General features: G+C 38.6%; 3 protein-coding genes across 4 annotated transcripts in view; 1 reads left to right on the plus strand and 2 right to left on the minus strand.

Annotated features, from left to right (window-relative positions):
* Positions 1-14: 14 nt before the first annotated feature.
* Positions 15-5617, minus strand: LOC132852869 (tryptophan--tRNA ligase, cytoplasmic). 2 transcript variants are annotated; one of them, XM_060880361.1, is made up of 11 exons: positions 5493-5617; positions 4030-4157; positions 3638-3848; positions 3202-3310; positions 2972-3091; positions 2456-2638; positions 2083-2183; positions 1869-1981; positions 1155-1328; positions 869-1009; positions 15-762 (listed from the first exon to the last, which is right to left on the minus strand). In XM_060880361.1, exons 2-11 carry the CDS (start codon positions 4141-4143, stop codon positions 604-606), a joined length of 1425 nt encoding a protein of 474 aa, XP_060736344.1. In that variant the 5' UTR covers positions 4144-4157; positions 5493-5617; the 3' UTR covers positions 15-603. The 2 variants fall into 2 exon arrangements, with proteins under 2 accessions (XP_060736344.1, XP_060736345.1); XM_060880362.1 differs by having other exon boundaries at positions 5375-5505.
* A 1433-nt stretch (positions 5618-7050) lies between these two features.
* On the plus strand, positions 7051-18978 carry wdr25 (WD repeat domain 25). The gene is made up of 6 exons (XM_060880363.1): positions 7051-8230; positions 14582-14729; positions 16060-16190; positions 16941-17111; positions 18322-18462; positions 18584-18978. The coding sequence occupies exons 1-6, from the start codon at positions 7673-7675 to the stop codon at positions 18803-18805; spliced, it is 1371 nt and encodes a 456-aa protein (XP_060736346.1). The 5' UTR covers positions 7051-7672; the 3' UTR covers positions 18806-18978.
* Positions 18979-19776: 798 nt separating this feature from the next.
* LOC132852872 (brain-enriched guanylate kinase-associated protein) overlaps positions 19777-23976 on the minus strand; it is a 35769-nt gene continuing 31569 nt past the window's right edge. Inside the window, exon 7 of the mRNA XM_060880367.1 lies at positions 19777-23505. Coding sequence (XP_060736350.1) covers positions 22123-23505 — 1383 coding nt within the window. The 3' untranslated portion in view covers positions 19777-22122. The remainder of the gene's footprint in view (positions 23506-23976) is intronic.

Genomic DNA, 23976 nt, shown 5'->3' on the forward strand with positions numbered 1-23976 from the left:
AAGAACCCATTCCATTTCCTTGAATGCTTATTTTATTTTTAAATTAATATATAAATGTTTGATTTTGTGGGTTAGTCTGGTTTTGTGTGATCAAGTGTGCCTACATTGCACATCTCTGGACTGGGGAGGAAATCCTGGAGTTCCTTGAGAAAACCCCAGAAGCATGAGGACAACATGGAAATTCTGAGCGCATGGAGCAAAGGCAACTTCTTTCTTCTTACTATATAAGATTTTTAATTGATTGACTTAAATTGAGTCTTCGATCAAAATGTAGACCTACGAAACGATGCCTCTTGAATCTTCCCAAATTAAGACCTGGATATCTTTACTGAATCAGTGTACATAGTGTAATGAAATAAAACGGATTAAATTTGAATACCGATGATTAAATGTCGGACGAGTGTGGCTGTTCTTCTAGCTGAATATAAGCTTTTTTTATAGTGGCTATTTTTTTATTCATCATATCGTTGTCATTGTTGCCTTGATTAGTGCTTTGATCTGGTGTGTTGTGGATATTGCAATGCTGTAAAATGAGCTCCAGCGTCATTTCTATCAGGACAGCTGACAGTTCTGCCTCCTTCAGTTCCTCTCTTAATCCTTCGGCTAGAAATTGAAGTCTAGCTTTCGTGGAGTCATGAACTGCTTGACTACGTCGTCCGTTATTTGTTTGCGCCTCTCCTGGTGAGCTGCGATCATTGGTTGGAGCGTTTCGATTAGACGTTTCTTAAGCTCGCCAGTCAGGAGTGCTCCACTTGTATAATCCTGTAAATAAACAAATAAATAAATAAATAGATAGTTTAGAAGTTTAAGAACATTTTCTTTGTGCTATTAAAGTCATATATTTGGCCGTGCAGTGTTTATTACATACCTGTCGGATTTTCTCCAGCTGTTCGTCATCCTCAAGGAAGAAAGTCAGGTACATGAATGACACGTCAACATCTGGATTTCCTCCATATTTCCTGTGCTCCTCTATTGTGTCTTTCCCTCCCGAGAATGCATGCTTGTTGATCTGTGTGAAGCAGATACAGGTTATGCCTCAAGAGAGAGGTTTGGTGTTTATTTGTATTCTTTTTTTGGTTGGTTAGGTTTTTTTTAAAATTCTGACGATCTCACTCGAATGTTTGTGTGCGTGACTGTAAAGTTTTGCACGGTACCTTTGTTTTAATCTGTTTGGGAGTGTCTGTAAGGAAGATGGAGGAGTTCGGGTCGCTGGCGCTCATCTTGGTCTGAGCTCCTTGTAATGCAGGAAAAAAGGTGGAGTGCAGAAGGGCAGGCTTGGGGAAGCCTATTCGAGGAGCGACGTCTCGTGTCATGCGGAAGTACGGGTCCTGAATACAGGTGTGTTTAAAAATAATAATAGGTTTTATTTATATAGCACCTTTTTACATACCTAGCACATAGACGTGGAGGAGAACACTAATGAGCAACAATAAACAGACAAAGGGGCCAAACGGACTGAGAGAGACTAAAAAGGGAATGTTGTAGGAGTTTTAACTTTTGGGGAAGAATCAAGGTACTAGAGAAGAATTTGTGGTATTTAAGAATTTCAGAAATAAACACTATTTTAATAATCATTATATATATATATATATATATATATATATATATATATATATATATATATATATATATTAGAGGCAGATTCTATCAGATCTAGCAGATTCTACTGTCAGAGAAAGGCTCTATGTCTGGTGTTTAAATGTTTATATATATCGATAGTATAATTATCATCATCATCATCATCATCATCATCATCATGATCTTGCTCATACACGACTGGGCCGTTTCCATGCCTGAGCCATTCAAAGATAAAAATCTCTTGTTCTCAACTTTCCTAATAACCCAACGGTCTGATAAAGCTCACTGACCTGGTCAATAGCACAGGGGATGAGACACTGCAAATCCGTCCTGCCGCTGAAGATCTGTGGGAAGGAGCTGCTGAAGGAAGGAGCTGCCTGTATCGCAGGAAAACTGATCTTCCCTTCGGTCGAATAGTACAGAGGCGGAGATTTGTTAAAGGAAAAAAAAAAACAAACACACACACTTTGGACACAGTAGTAGTCTAGGTTTATGGTGACTAACCAATGCAGTCGCTGTCTGTGAATCCAAATATGCCTTTAACTTGGTTAAATGTTACATGCTTCTGTATTTTCACCACGTTTCTGTAGAATGATGGACTCATGCTGCAAAACACAAACAGACAAATCATGCATTCATTACAAAAAAATAAAAAGAGAATATAACGGTTCTTTCAGATCACACAGCTTTATGTAGCCATCTTTTAAGAATTCCTCTGTTTCATTAACTTGAATGTTTGAAGCTTTACTTTACACACATTTTATTTATAGGCTAATCAATAAATGTTTGGTGAAAGGACTCGACCCAAACCACAACAACCAACCAAACAATATTCCACTATTATCTGTGTATTCCACCGGTTTGTTCCGTTATTTACCCCATGTAGTCTAGATCGGAGAAAATGAAGGTCTTGTTGACGTCGAATCCGCAGGCGATGATGTCCTTGGCGTTCTCTACGGCAAAGCGGTAGCACTGCTCTTGCGTCAGGTCCTTCCACAGATACTTCTCATCGTCGGTCAGCTGGACCACCAAAGGTACGTTAAAGACGTCCTGAAGCCACCTAGCGGTGATATTAAACACAAACATTAAAAAGTGACACTTCTGTTACAGAAGCAGTGACTCGGATACTTTCTCCCCTATTAACTGCAAACATATCAACTGATTCATGAGCAGAAGTCTGTCTGACTAGAAAAGGCCGGTGTCCTGGATATTAGATATGAGATAAGATACAAAACAACATAATATACTTGAACTTAATATATCTTGGCCTGACCTACTGAGAGCTGTTTAAAAGCACCACCACGTTAATTTAAAATAAATAAATAATAATAAAAAATACTTTAAACAATATATTTTCCCTGCGTTCTGAGATCCGGATCATGAACATACTCACTTAGTGAAGATGAAGGGAATAAGGTGGCCCACATGCATCGCTTCTGATGAAGGCCCTCTGCCTGTGTAAAGAAAGAACGACTTCTTGTTCTCGTAGGCATCCAGGACCTGATGCATGTCTCTAATTAAAAAAAAAACAACAAAAAAAAACATAACATGAGAATATTGCAACCCTGAAACAAGAAGAACGGGGGCATTGATATTTATTACATTCAGGTTTTTGATTCAAACCTGTGAGAGAAGAAGACTCCTCTGCGGAGGAAGCGGTGTGGTGTTTGCTCTGTGATCCTGCCTATTCTGTCGATCAGTTCCTGCTCAATCTTACTGCTTCCGAACCTTACTGTGAACAGAAAATGCCTGCTATTTAAAACTTTCCCAAGACGTGATCAGTGATGCCTCTGATGTTGATGAATCTGTTTTATTCCTACAGCCATGCATATTTCTCTTAATCAGCTTTTCATGTAGAAACAATAATGTATTAGAGTCGAATGTATTAAGAACACGGTCATTAATACAGCTTCTGGTATACAAAAAAATCTGACTCAATATTTCAACAGTAACAGATGAATACGTCGATAAATACGTCTGTTTAAAGCAAAGCAGGTTCTTTTCGGTGAGGTTTCTTTACACAGACGACCAACGAATCGGCCACAGTATCAACACCAACCTATGAGCTTGTCATAATCCACTCCTTTAGCGTTGCTGGTGGACACGTTCCAGGGGTCCACCTGGTCATCTCCGTTTTCTACAGCTGGCCCATTATTGCTTTCTGCAACGTCGCCAGTGGGGGGAATTGCAACGTTGTATTCTTGCCCTGTCCTTTTTTTGTAATAAGCCTTCAGCTTCAGCAGCAGCTGGACAGCAGCATCAATCTCGGCCTGAACAGACAAGATAGATTCTGTAACCGCAAAATCTTTAGCTAACTACGTCATTGGTTACAGATAATAAAAACATGATGCTCAGAACAGCAGACTAACAGAGACTAAAGTTTCTGTGAATTTGGTTTTAGACATGATCAGACTTGTATTAATATGTATAAATACATTTGTAATTACTTACTTTATCAGCCTTCTCTACCTTTAGGGCTCGGACTCGGTCTCCTTGGAGGTTCAACATCCCATAAAGTTCCATTGGGGTCAAATTGCAAGTTGGGTCTCCCTGACAGTCTGCCATATTCACTCTTTTTACTGGGGAAAAAAGTTTTAATGTTGCAAAAATGATCTCTAGCCTCTATGTTCAACTTCTTGTGGGAATTTTCCAGATGTATCAGGGACCTGCCAATTTTTTTTTTAAACTACAACTGGTCTAGATGTTGGAAAGAGCATGCTGTATCATATTTATGTCTACGAGACTTGTGTACTTATTTATTTATTCATATATATGTATATGTGTGTGTATATATATATATATATATATATATATATATATATATATATATATATATATATACGTATATATATATATATACGTATGTATATATATATATATATATACGTATATATATATATATACGTATATATATATATATATATATATATACGTATATGTATATATACGTATATATATATATATATATATATATATATATACATATATATATATATATATATATATATATATATATATATATATATATATATATATATATACGTGTATATATATATATATATATATATATATATATACACGTATATATATATATATATATACGTGTATATATATATATATATATATATATATATATATATATATATATATATATATATATATATATATACGTATATATATATATATATATATATATATATATATATATATACGTATATATATATATATATATATATATATATATATATATATATATATACGTATATATATATATATATATATATATATATATATATATATATATATATATATATATACACGTATAAAGATATATTTAAGCAAACAACAACATTCCGAACCGAATTCATATTTACAAAAAATACAATTTACACACGTTCACACGTCCAACATATTATGATTCGGAAAAACAAGACACATAACATAAATCCACGAGTGTTTCTAAAGATGTCTGAATGTTTTAAATGATGAATTATTTGTCGAATCTGCGTTCGCAAATCGTCACGTGTGTTTTCTCTATTTCACTTTCAACTCTCACACCTAATATCATTCTAGCATAAAGCACACCTCATAATAATCATTATTATTATTACTATTATTATTATTATACAATGCCTGTGAAGACAATGAACTGTCTTCCTCGAACGCATACTTGTCATACATTATAAGCATAATAACTGTGTAATGTACATTATTACTCTTAACCATGACGCCTGTGCTACAGTAAGATACGCCCGTGTTAATCATCTGAATTCAGCTTACCCATACGGTCACCTACCTTATCGTACTGTTAATGTACTGCTAGGCACGATATCACAATCACAATTACAGATCGTTATAAACGAAGTGCGGTGTTATTTCGTGTTTAAGGAGCCGGCTTTTTCATCAATACATACCACTTGCGTCAGAATTCTCAACGTGTGTAGCAGCAAAAAGCTTCCGAGTGAAGCATACCAAATAAAGTTCCGGGCAACAAAACTAGACAAACATACAAAATTACTTAAATGCAATCATTATAATTGAATTGAATTGGGTCTTAGCATTTCCAGATACGTATAAAATTTTATCCTATATCTGTGCTGAATTGTTCCTTTGTGTCAATATGCCACAATATGAACATTTATGACTCACTCTATTCCCCTGAGAGGATGATATTGTACCAAAACATACATTAACTATTGTAAGGTATTCAGGGACCTGTTTTATATTTTAACTAGAAGTGGTTTAGATTTGTTGACAATAGCCAGCATTTGCAGATGCGTTTTTGAGAGCTGTATTTCATCACCAATGACTGCAGTAATCTTTTGTTTGTTTGCTGTAGTGTTTATAATATATCGTCACAGGAACTAAGAGGCTTCAAACTTGTTCCCATATTGCCCCTGTGCACAAAGCGAGCCCAAAGAAAACATGGTTTGACAATATCGGAGTCGAAGATTGTGAGTGACCTCCATAGAGCCCTGGCCTCAACCCCACTGAACACCTTTGGGATGAACTGGAACGTCGAATGTAGTGGGCTAGTGCTTGACCTCACTAATGCTTTTGGGGCAAATCCTTACAGTCATTCTCTGAAATCTGGAATCTCAGAAGAGCAAAGGTTATTATAACATCAAGTTGAAAACAACACCACAATAATGCAATTAGATTTGGAAAGGTTTTTTCAACAACGCATCTGGTTGTGATAGTCAGGTGTTCACATACTCATGCCATATATTGTAGCTCTCTAACGGGCAAGTGAGAGATGACAGTGACAGGGAAAAAGTTCCTGAGTTAATATAAAGCAGAAACATTGAGAAGTACTGCATTATCAGAGCTGTCAGTCATTATATCATCCGTATACGTCACACACACTATTGCCATGCACTCAATTTATGTACATTACTGATCTGTCATATATTCTGTATTCCTCATACTGTCTACAGTATATTGTCTCGTATAGTCTATATTGTCTCACATAGTCTGTATTGTCTCACAGTCTGTATTGTCTTGTCTTGTATAGTCCAAGCTAAATGTATAGTATAATGTTATTTATGTCTGTACTTTTGAGAGTCACAAACAGCTGAAACCAAATTCATTGTGTGTGTAAACACACTTGGACATTAAAACTGATTCTAATTCGGTATCTGATGGCACCATATTACAGTATGACCGTCTAAATGTGCTGAAAAGATGTTCAGCATAAACAACGTGGCTTTTAGTTCTTGTGCAGTTCACGTCTACGTCATTGGTCACGTGTTTGTGACAGAACGAATCAGGCGCCGGTACTTGGTGTTTTTTAAAATACAATTTTTTTTTTTGCAATATTTTCCGCATCAAACATTACTGCCGTAAACTGAAGCACTGGGAATTTTTATTTATTTATTTATTTTATCCCGCGCCTCGTCGCGTCGTTATAAAGTGTGACGTCATTATAAAAACGGCAGATCCCGGAAACGAGTGCATTTAGTGTTTGAGAGACTAACCAATCCTAGCAAAGTATGTCAGAATACGGGTGGGAATACAAAACGTATGCATTACAGTCTCATGGTTGCTATAGCCGAAATGACTCGAATTTCTCCTACGTATCCTAAATATGTATATGTATAGGCACGGATATTTTACTTTCATGTCTTTGCAGAGAAACCTTTCGCAGACACGACGAGATGTTTTAAGTTGTTGCTGGCAAGTAGCTATAAAACAGCAGTTTTTCGAGAGATCTTTCCTTTCCTAGTTTCGAATCCGTGACGTCACGTCAACATGGCGGCGCGCACAGTGAAAAGTAAAAACAAGAAATAACCGTGATGTAAGGTTTAAAACAGCCTTTTGAGTCTTAACCGTGAATTCGTTGTAATAACAAATTTCGCGCGAACCCAACAACTCTGTAATTCCAGTCTTTATAGACAGTTTACAGTAAGTATTCCTTTATTTCCGATTTCCGAGTTGGAACATTCCGAGTTCCCACTTATCGTGCACGCAGCATTATAAATGAAACAGGAGCGGTATTTCACAACCTTTCCGACAGATGGCGACATTCTCTGTACAGAAACAACACATGTAACTGCACAGATTTATTTTGGTGAAACTGTCATCTCATCGCACCATGAATTCATTGGTGGATTATGACTGTGACAGTGAGGACAGTTTAGATCCAGAGGAGAACCTTCCAGAAAAAAGTGTCAGTTCAGCTGAATCAGAAGAACGATTTCAGACTGTTACATTGCCATTAAAGAGGCCAGATTCAGATATCTATCACCACAGGCACCAAACAGAAGATCATAAAATTCCACAAGGTTCAAAGTGGTTTGAGTCAGCATGTCCTGTTGTACAAACGTCTGTGTGTTCAAAAAGACCACCGGTTTTAGGTGGACTGAGACCGTACGTGTCAAAGAGACAGAGGTTGATCACGCAGTCAGAGTCAGCAGCACTGGAAAACACAGAAAACTCACCTGACCTACAGGCTAAAAACCTGCGCCTTCTAACAGAAGTGTCTGAGAGAGTGCAGCCATTCCTTGGCAGGAATGTGGTCAGAGGCGAGCTGCCCAAACGTGTTCAACATCAACTTCATGCTCATCGAGGGCCAGTAAACACGGTACAGTGGTGCCCCGTGCCGCCTCTCAGTCATCTTCTGCTCTCAGCCTCCATGGATAAGACCCTTAAGGTGAGAGTGTGACCTTGCAGTAATAAGGCTTTGGTTCTAGGCTTCTAGCAGATTTATTTTTAAAGTAAGTCTGTTTACACATTGATTTTCCACTTACCTATTTCCTTGTCTGGTTTCGAGATGCAGTTTTCTGGTTCAAGTTCAATAAGGGCTACCATTCCTCTGATGTTTTAAGGAAGTTTTAAACAGATTTTTTGCTTTAAACAGGGGATCAGTATTAAGTTTTGGCTAATACTCAAGGTTCATACTGGAATCATATAAAAAATATTACAAATGTTTCCGTCCCTGCCTCCCCAATCCATCCTCCCCATTCCATCCTCCCCATTCCATCCTCCCTAATCCATCCTCCCTAATCCATCCTCCCTAATCCTTCCTCCCCATTCCATCCTCCCCGATCCTTCCTCCGCAATCCTTCCTCCCCAATCCATCCTCCCAATCCATCCTCCCTAATCCATCCATCCTTCCATCTATCCTTCCATGCAAACCTTCTCTCCTTCCTTCCATCCTTCCTTCCACCTAGACTTTAACTGCAGTATTGTCTAATTGATTTATGTGTTTTTTCCCTACTGTCTCAATGTGAGTGTGTATAAAGAACCATTCAGGTAGCTTTTGCCTGAACGCAGGCAAATCTCTTCAATATGACCTAATTTTAACATTCTGCAGCCATCCATAACTGTCTGAGTATCTGTTCAAGTACGCAAGAAACCCCACCCCCTGACCCCTTATTTATGAATGTTGCATAAACACTACAATAAAGTCTATGCAAAGAGCCTAGACAATGAAAACACTGGCTAAAAAACATGCTTTATGTAGGACTTTATCTCATTCATGTCCATTTATTAATTGAACGATTGAACTATGAAATTCATTACTGCTTTTTTAGTGGTATTTGTAAATGTAATTGGTGTTAAATATAAACAACCTGTTTATGGATTGTCTCAAATCCCATAAAAGGTTAACAGTATCAGAGTGTTAAAAGAACGCGACTTGTCTCACTGATGGTGTCGCACACGGTGCCTGCACACGGACCAGACCGGTTTCCTCATTACAAACAGCTACTGATTCTAATACTAATAGCACGAGATGGGACAAGACATCAGCACAACCTGTTTATTTATAAATGAAGCCCTGGAAGTGTGTGTCGCTTGTGTTGCGTGTTAGTCCTGCTTTTCAGGAAGCACAGGGTCAGTGATGCAAGTTCACTCTTTGGCATGTACTGCATCCTTTTAGTGATTTAGAAAAAAAACATGCATCTGCGTGACCTTTTTGCGTAATTACAACTCGAAATATTCATGAGCAGTTTTTTCCCCCCAGCGTGTGCAGGAGCATTAGTATTACTCCCACAGCGCACATGTTCAGACAGCTGGCTGGGAATGAGCGGAGCAGATGGTGTGATTTATGTGCATGGCGCTTGGTGAGGTGCGAGATCATTTGCCGTCGGTGCGACTCATCTCATTTCTTCTCTTTAATCATTTCAACTTAGAACTATATTAATTAGTTGTGCAGTCTGATTAGTTCTAAATTTACGACTGCACATTTCCCACTAATGAATTTAACTCTAAGTGCATACACAATACTGACTAAATATGCCGCTGAAACAATTTATATTTTAGCGTTCTATAAGGTCATTGGTTCCTTGCTTGGAGCTAATTTAAAGATGAGGACTGTGCAATTACATTACTTTTAAATGGAAAAGTCAAGGTTTGTATAAGTCGGACATGTAGTACACGTTTCACACCGATGAGGAATAGGAAGCTCTCAAAGCTTTAACCAAGATGTCCTAGAGACCATGGAAAGATGACATTGGAAAGAAGAGGACAGTTCTTCCTTTGGTTGTATTGCTAAGGTTTGTCTGGGTTTCAACTGGAAAAGGCTTTTCAAAGAGAATTTTCAGGTTTAAGGCAACACTTAGCAAGGCAATTTGCCACAGAAGGGCAGTGTTCCTCCAGTGCACTTTCATGGCTTGCTTTGAGCCACAGCCAAACGTAGGGTGAGGAAGATTCGAGATGTCAACGAGTAGCGTTCTAAATTCTTGTGTCTGTCTTTTGTTGCAGATTATACACTGACATCTGAGTGCTTATTATGCAAGCGTCATTTTTTGTTTACTTTGAGTCTCAGATGCTATCAAGATCTCATTTGTTCCTGTCTCTCTTAATATGAAGCCTGCCACCCTCTGATGCTGCGTCTGTGTGGTGCAGTGTTCAATGATGAAATTCAGGGAAGAACTGTATCAGTCTCTTAGGGAGCTGCAGAGTCGCATTCTGGTTGTTAAACGAGTGCACATCATTATATAGGCCTTTGTGTCTGACAATATGGCCCCGCGGGCACGCGTCCTTGCAGGAGAAAATTGGTACTCACTTTGCTAGCCGGTGCCTCTTGAGTGGTTTGTTTACTGGGCTTTTTTTTATTGGACTGCAGATAATCCCATTTGAAATCCTCCTATTTAGCTCATGCTTTAATCTCTTATTTGTGTTTTAGATTAGACTTCTCAAGTACAGTGTAACTGAATCAGTAATTTGATGTCATGTGATGCCATGGAAAGTCCATGCTTATGAAAGTATTTGGAACTGGAAATCAGGCTGCATGGATTCTAAACATTTACAAAACCTATATGCCCTGGTGAATGTTTTTCACCATCACATTCACTTGTGCTTTTTTGAGTATCCTATTCCAGATTTATTCCCCATTTGCTGTAACCTCTACTCTTCTAGCAAGCCTTTTAATTATATTTAATAGTAGGGATTTGTTCATTCAACCACAAGAGCATTAGTGGGATCAGGTGCTGATGTTGAGTGAGAAGGATGCGTTCCATTTTTTCCCAAAGGTGTTCAGTACGGTTGAGGTCAGGGCTCTGGAATTCTTCCACTCCAAATTTGGCAACCCATGTTTTTTAACATGCTCTCTTTGTGCACAGCGGCATTGTCAGGTTAGAACATGGCTCGGTTAAAGCATTTGTCTAATAATCAGAAGGTTGTGACTTCAAATCCAAGGACCATCAGCTGCCACTTTTGGGCCCTTAACCAATTGTTCAGTTTTTTCTGGATAAGGTCGTCTGCCAAAAACCATAAATATAAACGTTTTGGGCCTCTTGGTTACAGCGAAATGAAATTGTACGCTACAGCATACATAGTACATTTTTTTGTACTATTCTGTGCTTCCTGCTGCGTGGTGACAGTTTGGTGAAGAGCCATATATGGGTGTCATTGTCAAATGTCCACAAAGTTTTGGCCTCATATATATATATATATATATATATATATATATAGTATGTTCTTTAAGACTGGTTAAAGATGTAAACTCTAGAGATCTTTTTTTTACCAGTTGTTTTACTGGTTGTGGTACATTGTAGTTCCCCAATTATGGTCATTTGTCAGTTCCAGTTACCATCAAGCTCTGAGCTATCACACCACAGCTACCTACCATAAAGGGTTAAGGCTAGCATGGGCTTTTTTGGAGATTTACAAACCCCATATTTTTGAACAGCTGTTTGTGCTACACCACGAAGCACCTGGACAAAATCTGAGAAAAAAAGCTAACTGCCCTCTTCTGCATACACGGGGTAAAGTTGAGCTGAGGTACTCCAGGAGGCAAGGATTTGCACAAATTCTGATAAACTAAAAAAATGTTGTAAAAGCATAAATCCATAAGCATAAATCTTTAGAATGGGTTTTCGATGGCAACTTTTACATATTTCTTACATGCACTGGATTACATCATCATTGTATCAGCCCAGGTGAAGAGGAAAGAAGAAATGGTAATCTTTCACAAAATCTAGCTCAGCGCAGAGCGAAACACTGTAGTCATGGTAACCATTCACCTCTACAGTGGGAAAGCTGCTTTGAAGGTACACCTCTGTAACCGTGACAAATGTCACTTTGCTTATTTTTACGGAGTATTATTAAATGAGATTGAAAGCATGAACGAAGTAACACCACATTTTCTGGTCACTCGTGTATTAAAGTCCGTTCTCTACGAACATAAAGCATTTGTTCATTACAGTTGGATAAAATTGATCTCTGCTGCTCTGTAGCACTTCTGTATTCTGAGTAAGAATAATGGATGAGGATTCTGTCAGAGACTAGAATGATTTATGGTGTAGTTAGGCAGTCTGTCAGTGCAGCTGACTGACAGGCAGAAAACATGACTGCACTATTGTTGAATTTTGAGCTCTGTATCAAATTGATTGCTGCAAATTTAGCTCTTAATTAGACTGCTGGGAAGAATAAAACAGTTCATTAGTTTACATATCCAGAGGAAAAAAGACAATATGAAGAAGAGAAAATGTGAATAAAGTCATATCTTGTTTTTTATAAGGCATACTAGAACTGTTGAACTGTTACGGACCGTGTGGGATTGTTATAGTACAGCCTAGATAGATGAAAAACCAGGAGCTGTTGCACATCAGTACAGCAATTCACTTTGTTTAATCATGTCGGTGACCCAGCAGTCAACATGCACTGTCACATCTGTGGTGATGCATTAGATGTCTGATCTGACCCTATTATTTGGTCTAGATGGGATGTACTGGACATAGGATGAATGGTTCACAGCCACAGCTCTGAGACACACAGTACAGGTTGGGAACGTTTTGGGACACAAGGCCAATTCTTTGCTTTCAAAATACACTGAGTACATTTGGGTCTAAGATCAAAAGATGAATATGACACGGTGGATCAAAATCATGAGCTTTCATTTACAACTTGGCAACCCATTTTTTTTCTCAAGAATATTGGGACATCGATTGATGGTTAAAACAGTTAATAACTGAACTTCTACTCTTGGTTTGCACACTGGGGCTCACCTGTAATAGAGACTGCCTTTGACTTTGTTGTTTAGAAGGATTAAACCAAAAAGATGCCTATGGGAGAAAAGCAAGCTGAGAAAAGAGGGTAATTGTAAGGGCAAAGCCATTACACAAGTTTTGGGCATAGCCAATACAACAATTTGGAATGTTCTGAAAAAGAAAGAAACCGCTGATGTACTAACAACCAGGCAGTAAGAAGGTCAAGATGAAGATGAACAAACTGGATCAATAGTCCGTATCATCACCAGCAACTTCTGCAGGGCAGAGGTGAAGGTTTCACAATCCACTATTCAAGGAAGGAAATGTAGAAGCTATACCACAAGATGCAAACCAGTTTATCGGCAGTAAGAATCAGAAGATTCACAGATGAAACCAAGATTAACCTTGGAAACACCAAAATGGTGGACAAAGCATTGATCTAATTAGGAAACATACAGGCTTATCAAATAAACACAGTGGAGGTAGTCACATGGTTTTGGGCTTGCAAGGCTGCATCCATTCTCACTATTTTTATTGGAGATTAATCTTGGTTTCAGAACTTTTGTGTCCTATTTCCATAGTTATGATTCTATCTTACATGTTCGGAACACACGTAGATGTAAATATATAAGGGAATGAAATCTATCTTTTCTTACACAGAGGAGCATACCATATACAGTAAGTTAAATCTCTAATAGCAGTGCCTTATTGTTTACTATTAAGTCACAGATTTCATGATGTGCGAACATTCCCAAAGAAAATATCAGGAGCATGTGACTTTATGGGTGATATAGTGCTTTTGCAAACCTACACTGGCTGTGGGTGAGAGAGAGAACAATGCGTTCAGTTCACATATGATCTACTCCTGAAGACTGATCGAAGACTTTATATTGGGTACAGATCAAAACATTTTGGTGTGAAATAGGCTGGGTGGTTCTATATGTCGATTTGCTGCAGACGCTGAGGAAACGCCTTGAACAAAACTGTCACATGTAGCAATTAACAGCTGTGATGGTAGACTAGTCAGATAACATCCTGGCCATCAAACATCCTGCTGCAAAACAACACCAGATAAATTCTGAATCTACAATGTCAATCATTTGAGGACATGGACAAATGCAATATAAAACCCGATTGTCGGTTGTTGAACATACCCTGAGGGGGTGTGTGTGTGTGTGTGTGTGTGTCTGTGTGTGTGTAGAACATGTAAAGAGCAGCATGTATAAAATGATTTGGACGCAAATTTGATCAAAAGAAGTCAGAAGGTTTGCCGATTCCCAACAGGACAGTTCAAAAAGTAAATGAATTTGTTGGATTATTTGAAACTCTAGAAATCCACCACTAGTAGTCGAATTGCAGGACACTCAGTAGAGGAACCTCCAGCGAATTTTTACCTGACAGGGTTGACTCTGTTATTAAGGTGGTTGGAGGTACGTACAGGTTAAGAAGTGACACATGACTACTGATTTATATCTGGGGCGCATATCATTTATTGACGATATAGTGCATATAAAGGTTTATAAAGGCATAGAAGGTATCTATTAACTATTGTATCTCTGGGGTTGAAGGTTTGGGATGGTGCTGGCAGTGGGCGGTGCCTTCAGACTTACTCCACCCACCACGGGGCTGTACGAGATGCATGCTGGCTGCCGTGTGGACGACGCCTCCTTTCCGGCTCCTTTGACAACACGACCTCTGTGACAGATTTGGAGACTGGTAAGTAAATTGAACCATCTCTCTCCATGCTATCAGAGCTACTACACTGACATTTTGACATTTTCTAGTGTTAATGAAAATTTCCTGTAAAATTCACTCGAATGCTATACAGAGAATAATGTTATCATGGCTGTATCCGTTAAGGGTTTTCTCTAATGTATTAGAAGAGAAAGCACATAAAATATTAGCTAGTAATACAATTGTGAGTTCAAGAGATAAGGTATGATAATTAATCAAATCAGTAATATCCCTATGGTTATGCTTATGCTTATTTAATACTGAATGACTGATTAGAATTTAAAGTACAGTTTCCTGTGGCTACTGACAGGCCAAAGAATATGGACACATAGGACGATGGCCCACTTCTGGCCCACATCTGTTACTTTTATCAAGACAGCATGATGCCTTGAACTTAAAGTAATGGTGTTGTATGAATGGTCAAGGGTCCAACTGGTGGTATTATGATGGATCAATTCTCAAGGAGCTGAAAATAAAAACACAGTTAAAATGATCACACTGTTGGAGAATTGTAGATAGCATGCTTAGCCTACACATTACTATGGTAATTACAAGCGGCATAATTTGGTATATTCATGACATATAATCCCTTTTCAGTTCTAGATTGTAACGTCAAAGGAATAAAGACACTGTATATTCAATCCAGTAGATCCAAACAAAATACTTCTAAAAAATGAAAACTGAAAAGACCTCAACCTTTCAATTCAACAGTAGGACATAGTCATGTTTGTTTATACCTCAAGGACATATTAATCAAGAACAGCTATTTTTATGAATGTAAGTACACAACAAAACTTGACAAAAGAACATCTACTTTTAGCAGTTTCCACCTAACCCTGTCCTCGGTATCCTCTACTCTCACACCAATTACCTTCATGTCCTCATTTAACACATCCATATATCTCCTCTTTGGCCTTCCTCTTGAATTCTTACCTGGCAGCTCCATCTCCAACATCCTTCTACCAATATAACCGCTCTCCCTCCTCTGTACATGTCCAAACCATCTCAATCTAACCTTGTCTCCAAAACAGCCAACCTGAGCTGTCCTTCTGATGTGCTCGTTCCTAATCCCATCCTTCTCTGCCAATCATCTCTGCTACCTCCATCTTTGCCTCATCTCTTTTCCTCACTGCTTCAGTCTCTAACCCATATATATATATTTATGTTTCAGTCTGATCTGTTTTATGGAGTCCACCTGAAGAGGATACTTCATGGCCTTTCAAGGCTTTCAGTTTGTTTCCATGTATAACACTGTAATCAGTTTCAACAGAGTAATTTTCCCAACTGCATTATGTTTTATTTCTGTTTTTAGGTCAGGTGGTTGCCAGGGTGGACAACGAGTTCAAGGTCACTTGTCTTGCATTTCAGCCCTCAGATCCTTCTCTTTTTCTGTGTGGGGGATTCAGTACTGAGGTCAAGGCATGGGATTCCCGAACCTGTAAGGTACAATCGATTTTTTTAAATTGTAATGTTTTAAAAGTGCAATTTAATATGAATTTTTAATAGTATTCTTTCGCCTAAGAAATAAATACGACAGTAAATATAAGACATGAGATCCTTTTGCCCCAATTACATTTAGAAACCATGAGACGGCATGAAAATGGCTCATTATTATTGCTGTGTCTCTTGCCATATTTAGAAACGTAGCGATATGAATGCGTGGAAGACGTGTCATTGTTCAGCTCATGGTTGGGTGTAAAAATGCCAGACTTGTCTGCAATTTCTTGTTGAATCGTGCCCATGGGACCATAGAGCCACTCGTCACTCTCCTGAGCTCCTTATAAACACGTTCCCTGTTAACTGAGAAATAACAGTCTGTGCAAAGAAACCTGTGTCTTCTCTCGAAACTATGCATACACATCAATGAGACATCTGGTTGCTTCTGCTAGGAGATTATGCTTAAGAATGAAGAAGATTAACAAGATTATGAACCCAAATCATCCATGTAGCATGCATGCAAATGGTTACAGGAAAAAAAAAGTTTGTTTTGTTGTCTCCGTTTACAGATTTGAACCAAACTGTGGCCTGAATTATTTAATACAGGTCTGAATTTATGAGCACAGTCCACATACTTAGAAACCTTAGAATAGAAATTATCTTGAAATCTTCAAGGAGTGCTTCAAAGCCGGAACTGTATACAGACCTAGTCAATTAAGAGTCCATATCTATTAAAAGATTTTTTTTATTTTTCAGATGGTCAGAGTGTACAAGGCTGGGATTCAGCAGACACTGGACATCCTGTTTCTGGGTGAAGGGAAAGAATTTGTGTCCAGCAGTGATGTTGTCAGCCGAGACTCTGCAGATCGCACCCTCATTGCCTGGGACTTTCTGACTTCTGCCAAAATCTCTAACCAGATATTCCATGTAAGGAAAGTCCACATTATCTTTATTCTAATACTAATGTGTTGCTTTTTTTTCAGCCTCAGTGGTATACTTACTTTACGTTATTGTCCCCAAAGGGGAAATTCCTTTCCATAACACTGCACTTGTTCGACACACACAACATAAACATAAACAGTCATAATACACACATGTCTAAGAAACCTTTTTTCTATATATTGTATATTGTAATGCTTTTTTCTATATATTGTATATTGTAATGCCTCATGCTTTAGTATTTTTATATAATCCACCTGCCTCATGATGCTGTCACTTTTCCAGCAAAACACAACTATAGTATGATGCTGCCACCCCCATGCTTCACAGTTAGAAGAGTGTTTTTCAGATTAAAAGCCTCACACTTTTTTCTCTGTACATAGTGCTGATTATTACAACCAATCGATAATTTTTAAATTTGAACAGAGCACGTTTCTACAAAAATATTGTTTGTTTAGGTCCTTGTGGTACATTCACTTCTTCGCAAAGAGGAACTGGGCTTGTGGAAGCCCAAGAATAATTTTTTTCTGAAGTCCTAACTGACCCCTAATTATGACCAATGGCCAATGAGAAAATTTCTAATAGTCAGTTCATCAATATCTGGAATCTTCCTGACTGTTTACAGAGACAACTTTTTTACTCCGTGGAATTCTCACGTAGTCAATTAAAGCTGAAATAAATCTGAAAAAAAAAAAATTCTCAGTCTGAAAAAAATCCTACCAAAATAATGTGTGTCGTTGTGGATAAACTGAGTTGGATTATCTGTAGCCTTGGTGTATGTCACCTTTTTTTTTGTTTGTTTTACTGGACATATAAGATGTTTCCCACATCGTGATGCCACTATCTTTAGTAGAATGTTAAACATTAAATCACACAGCATGGGCTAATTTAAAAGTTTGTGAGATGCCTTGCCCACCTGAGATATCATCAGATATTTAGAATTTTTTTTCTAATCCAGCGTCAGTGCCTGGTAGCCCCGCCCCTCTTTTACCATGTAAGCAAATATTGCGGCGAACGTTGAGTATCCTACATTTCACAATTTTTTGGCTGACTAAATGCATCATCCAGGTACCGAGTACAGTACACCATCGTGTAGAATAGTGTGTATGTGTATGATCTGGGACACACCGAATATATTATACAACTAATCAACCTTAAATAGAGCTATCTGAATAGACTCCTTTCTCTTATGGTGCAGGAGAGATACACCTGTCCTAGTCTGGCCATGCACCCACAGGAGGACTCCTTTGTCGCTCAGACCAATGGGAATTACATAGCACTCTTCTCAGCCCAGAGGCCATACCGGATGAACAAGAGGAAGCGATATGAAGGGCACAAGGTTAATAAGTTCTTTGCTGTTCTATTAGTATGTTATTCAGTGACATCGATACCAGAGTTGTGACCATCGTTTTTGTCTGTATCAGTTTTTAAGGCAGTTAACCGTTTTTCTTTTCTTTTAGGTGGAAGGTTATTCAGTGAAATGCGAGTGCTCTTCAGATGGCACCATACTGGCGACTGGTAGTTCTACAGGCTCTGTGCACTTCTATGAGTTTCAGAGCGCACAAAGCCTGCTCACTCTCCGTGCTCATCAGCAGGCATGTATGTGTGTGTCTTACCATCCTGTAATACCTGCTATGCTTGCCACGTGCGACTGGGGAGGGGAGATCAAGATATGGATCTGACAACTTCAACCACTTCTGTTTGTATCCCAAAACTTTTTACAAACACAATAAATTGAAATAGTCTTATAAACGTCTTATGTCCATGTACTTCTTCTGTGGCTTCTGGCTTGGAATCTAGATCTACATCTGGATTTCTGTGCCTTGTGCCTGTCCTGTTGAAAGCCGTTTGAATTAAAACTGAACTAACATGAAGACTCAAAAATGCACAGCATCCCATTTTATTTTCCTACAAAAAATATACATTTTATTGAAAAAAATAAAGGATGAAGTAGGTGCACTGCCAGCCATTGACTTACTCCTTGGTTTGGGGAGTAAAACAGTCATTACTCCAGAGAGTGGAGGTAGTAACTCTTAAGATTTAAGAACATCCTTGAGGGTCAGCCGTAAAAACCATAATATTGTGTCATCCAAACCATACCAGCTCATTGGTCAAGCACAGTGGAGGTAGTGTCATAGCTTGGGATTACATGACTGCTTCTGGAACAGGCTCGCTAATCTTTATTTATTTTGTATCTCTTGATGGTAGCAATAGAATGAGTTCAGAAGTATACAGAAACATTCTGACTATATCCAATCTGATTGGGAGGAACATCATCATACAGCAAGACAATGACCATGAACATGGAAAAAAGAGTGAAAATGTCTGTTCTGTGGAACCATTTCACAGTTTCTACAAGGAACATTTATTTCAGTGATATTTCAAAAACGTACCAGATGTTTTTCACCATTTACTCTGTTTTTGCTCCCACTATTATACACCTGTGGAACAAAGCATAATCCAGCTGAAAACGTACAGATGAGTGAGATTAATTGTTGACATCTAATTAAATAAATCGTACAATTTTAGCCTTTTCTGAGACGCTCCATGTGCCGTATTTACTGTCACATTACTGTTTCAGTAGATAAAAAACATGCATTAACCAATGTCATAATTTCCGTACATCAGGTAAAGACTGAGTATTAAACAAAAGTGTGTTCCTAATTTGTGTTTATTTCATAAACAAGCACATCAGAAAAGTTTAAAACCATGCATCAAGCAAACAGCTGACATATCTGAGGTAGAACAGGACTGGGAAATTACAACAGGTAAGGAAAGCTGTGTTGAACATAAACAGGTGAATAAGTTTTCTAACACTGACTAAGATCAGAGATGATGTCAAAACCAACTAAAAATATCTAAGCTGCTGTAGCATACACACAGTTGCCAGTGTTACCTTGCGCATACGTTCACTGGCCATCGGATTAACTGTAATTGTCAGCATTAAGAAATTTAAATATTGTTTTGATTTTAGAAGGAGATACAGCATGGCTACATGCCAACGTACCACTGTGGTAGACATACCACTACTAACAATAACACCGTATTTCCATACAATAAAATGCTTGATTTGCAGTCAGTCAATAATAATCCATATCTGTCTAGTCAATTATAGCATCAATCATAAATTCAGTATCTGCAAAAAGTAATAATGATCAATTAAAAACTATATTAAATTATAGATAATTCAGGTTTTGTGTCAACTTTTTGCTAGTAATTGGTAAATATTAGCATGGCAGCAGCTACAGGGTGTGGTCATGTCCAGAGTTCTTGGTAAATCAAACCATCACTGGCCATCTATTTATAGATATGGAGGTGCTGTTTGAAGTAGTCTGGGGAAGTATGAGTAGGGGTGTCTGGTTGTCAAGTGGGCGGTCGCCAGCTTCCAATACTACCTACTGGCCCTTTCACCTTATCCGTCCACAGCTGATGCTCAACCACACCACTGCTGGTCTAGTTAACCGCAATGCACATTTGGATCTTAACAAGTTTGTTAGTTGTTTAAGTGAATATTAGCCATATAAAAGGTACCTTGTAGGTCCATGTGGACACCTCCTCATACCCATATGTGCTTTTTGTGCATCCTCTTCCAGATTTAGTCCTTAGACTAAACTCTACTATCTTGGGAAAGGATTTTCAGTAGATTTTAGACCGTGACTGTGGGGATTTGTGTTTATTCAGCCACAAGGTCATTAATGAGATCAGAGATTCATCCCAGTTCATCCCAAAGTTGTTTATTGTGGTTGAGGGCAGGGTTTTGTGCAGGACATGCTGGAACAGGCTTAAGCCTCTTAGTTCCAGTGACAGGAAATTATTAATGCTACAATATACAAAGACACTATATGCAAATGTATGCTTCCAACTTTGTTGCAACAATTTAGGAAAGACTTACATATGGTCAGATGTCCACAAACTTTTGGCCATATAGTGTATATGTTAGTAAAAATATGCGTCGGAAGCTCCTCTAGTACATCAAAATGTTTATTTGTTCAGACGTAAACATGGCCTTATACTGTATATGTATAAATGTAGCAAAAATATAGCTAGCCTTAGATGGAAAAATGGCCAGTGAGTATACCGATAGGATAGGTGTGCCTAATATATTGGCATATGAGTTCACAGTGTATCCGATGCCAAAGTAGGAATAAAATGGATGATTTGTCTTGGGAAGGACTACACAATCCATTTTACATACCTCCTGGGCTTATTAGTTTCTGCAAAATTTTGGACTTTCTTTCCACACAAGATAAGTCTTTACTTAACTTATGAGTGTTGCATATAATTATATTACTAACAACTATTAATTAGTTGAAGGGTGAAGCAGATAAAAGCTCATGCTCTCTCCTACAACTCCTTCATAGTAGATCAAGCTAAATACAGCAAGTTAGAAATGTTAACAATATGCAGATAATTAATAAATAATAATAAACTAATGAATACCAAGATAAAGCAAATAGCATGAATCTAATTTTTTAGGGATACTGGTTTTTTTCTGGCATTACTCATTCTCTACACAGAGATACGGTGAATGCATTTGTAAACAGTCTGAAAGTTTTTCATTAGGATTAACAAGGATTTTTATAGACTTCTCTTCTTTCTTGTTAAGGAACAGAACACCAAAAAAAATCACATAAAATGAAATATCTTTGAAATTTGCTCCATGCACATATTTCAAGACGTAATTTTTAAGCAGAGGCCTTCACCCTATGTTTAGATAACATAACCCACACAAAACATTTTTGCTGCTCTACAGTTTCTGCTGCGATGCAGTTAGACATGATTTTTATAACTAAAGGGTTCCTTGGCATTGGTGTGCTAGAATCTTAACTGCAGCAGAATGTGTCTTGAGCCTGTAAATACTGTGCAAGTATATATATATATGAACTTAAAGCCCCTATCCTAAAATATTAGTGCTCTACATACATAAGTATAATGACTTTGGAATGAGGTATTTCAAATGTTTCGGTGAGGGTGGAGGGTTCAGCTATGGCTAAAAGACTCAGTTAAGCAGTGTTCCATACAGCTGAGCTTTGGTGAGGCTGTCCTTTCTGCTGAGTCCTGTACTGAATTTTTGATGCTGTGGAGAAGTCTTCATCTGTGCCCCTGGACTTTGAAGCTGGTAGTGCCGTATATTGGAAGCACCCATTGGACTTTGGTGCAGTGAGTCTGCTGAGCTATTGGGGCTTACGTCCACATATTCTTTATTCACATTTCCCACAGTGCTGCCGTTGTCTTTTGAGATTCCTGCAATGAAGAGGCTGCTCTTAGACTCCTGGATGCTGTTATTTGACTGGTACATTTGTCCTTTTTCAGTCTTACACAAACCCAGACTGTGCTTAGGGCTTGGTGCCATGCTAGAGCCAGGAGAGTTGGAGAAGCAGGAATCTGGCATACCTGTGTGGAAGGTGTTGTCTCCTTCCTGGACACTGCTGTACAGGGGTCCTAGTTTGATTTTTGAATGGCCGATTGCAAAGTGCTGCTCAGAGAAGCTGTAAGGAGAAACGCGTCCAGGATTGAGATACGAAAAGCTATTGATATCCTCCACACTCAGATGCCTCCAAGGGCCTATTAGCTCCTCCTCAGGAATATGAATGCTGCTGCAGCTGTCTTTTGGAACTCCTGAAGTGCACATGCTGTGGGAGGAGGTGAGCCCTGGTGAATGGTATGGCTCGCTGTAGCACGATGATGTCCGCATATAGACTGGGGGGTTGCCCTTTAGTGGGCTGGAGGTCATGTGTTGGAAGCTGTGTGACTTTGGAAATCCTTGGTTGTCTTTGTCATATGAAGATGTGCTCTTAGACTCGTAATCACCATCCCGCCAGTCCATGTATAGAGCCAAGTGAGAGGAGGAAAGGGTGCTGCTGGGAGCAAGACCTTTCTCATCTGAAGCCACACTAAAGCTAGAGTAAGAGCTAGAGCCTGGTGTGGATCCTTCATGGAGCTCCACATCATTGTAGTGGGAGTGGAAGGTATAATCCTTCAGGTTGCTATCTGTAGAGTTCCGGGTCTGGAGAATGGTGGTGTTCCTGCCTTGGAGGTCTACACTCTTCCGACGCTCCTGCCAACGATCCTGTCGCCTTTCATCCATGGGACAATATAATGCTGTGTCACTGCGGTACAGGTCAGAAGATTTATATACAACATGGTGTTGGAGAGTATCAACACTCTTCATTTCAGTGTTTGTCAGAAAGTTTGGGTCTTGAGGCTGAGGACTAGGTGAGCGGGTGACTGGGCAGCTACTCCCTGGCCCAGGCTTCTCCTCTAATTTGGTAATGACTGTAGACGCAGCATCCGAATAGGGTGAGTGGAACAAGCCCTTGCTGCTCCCATGCCCATGGTTCTCCAGGTGAGAACTTGCCTTGTCTTGGAACTCAGTGGGCAGCTGAGAGATAGTTAGGAAGGGAAACGTGATAATAAAGTTTATTAGTAGTAATCAAATAGGACACATGACAATCAGGTGTGCAGTACTGTAAATGGAAGACACAGCATGTGTATCAGAGATTTTTTTTTTTAATTTATGTTGAGGTTTGTCTCACAAATCAGCATAGTTAGGGGTCTGTCAGTGCCTGTCACATTACCCTAAGGGCGCTTGTACATTGTCACACTCCATCTGTGAATGTGTTTCTTGCTGTCAACATTTCAACATTCTGCTGACTTCCGAAACATTTTACTTATCAAATGTAGTTTCTTATATTTAAATTGCTCCAGCATTCATACTCCCAGGCAAAATATTACAGTTGAATGAAAAAATATAGCGTTGTGATTTCTTTTTTCTAAGCAAAATGTACTTAGTAAAAAATATCATGAAATTCTACTAGTCTAGTGGCTATTATTAAAAGTTCAGAAGAATGAC

Source organism: Tachysurus vachellii, chromosome 10, assembly GCF_030014155.1.
Source record: "Tachysurus vachellii isolate PV-2020 chromosome 10, HZAU_Pvac_v1, whole genome shotgun sequence".
Lineage (NCBI taxonomy): Eukaryota > Metazoa > Chordata > Actinopteri > Siluriformes > Bagridae > Tachysurus > Tachysurus vachellii.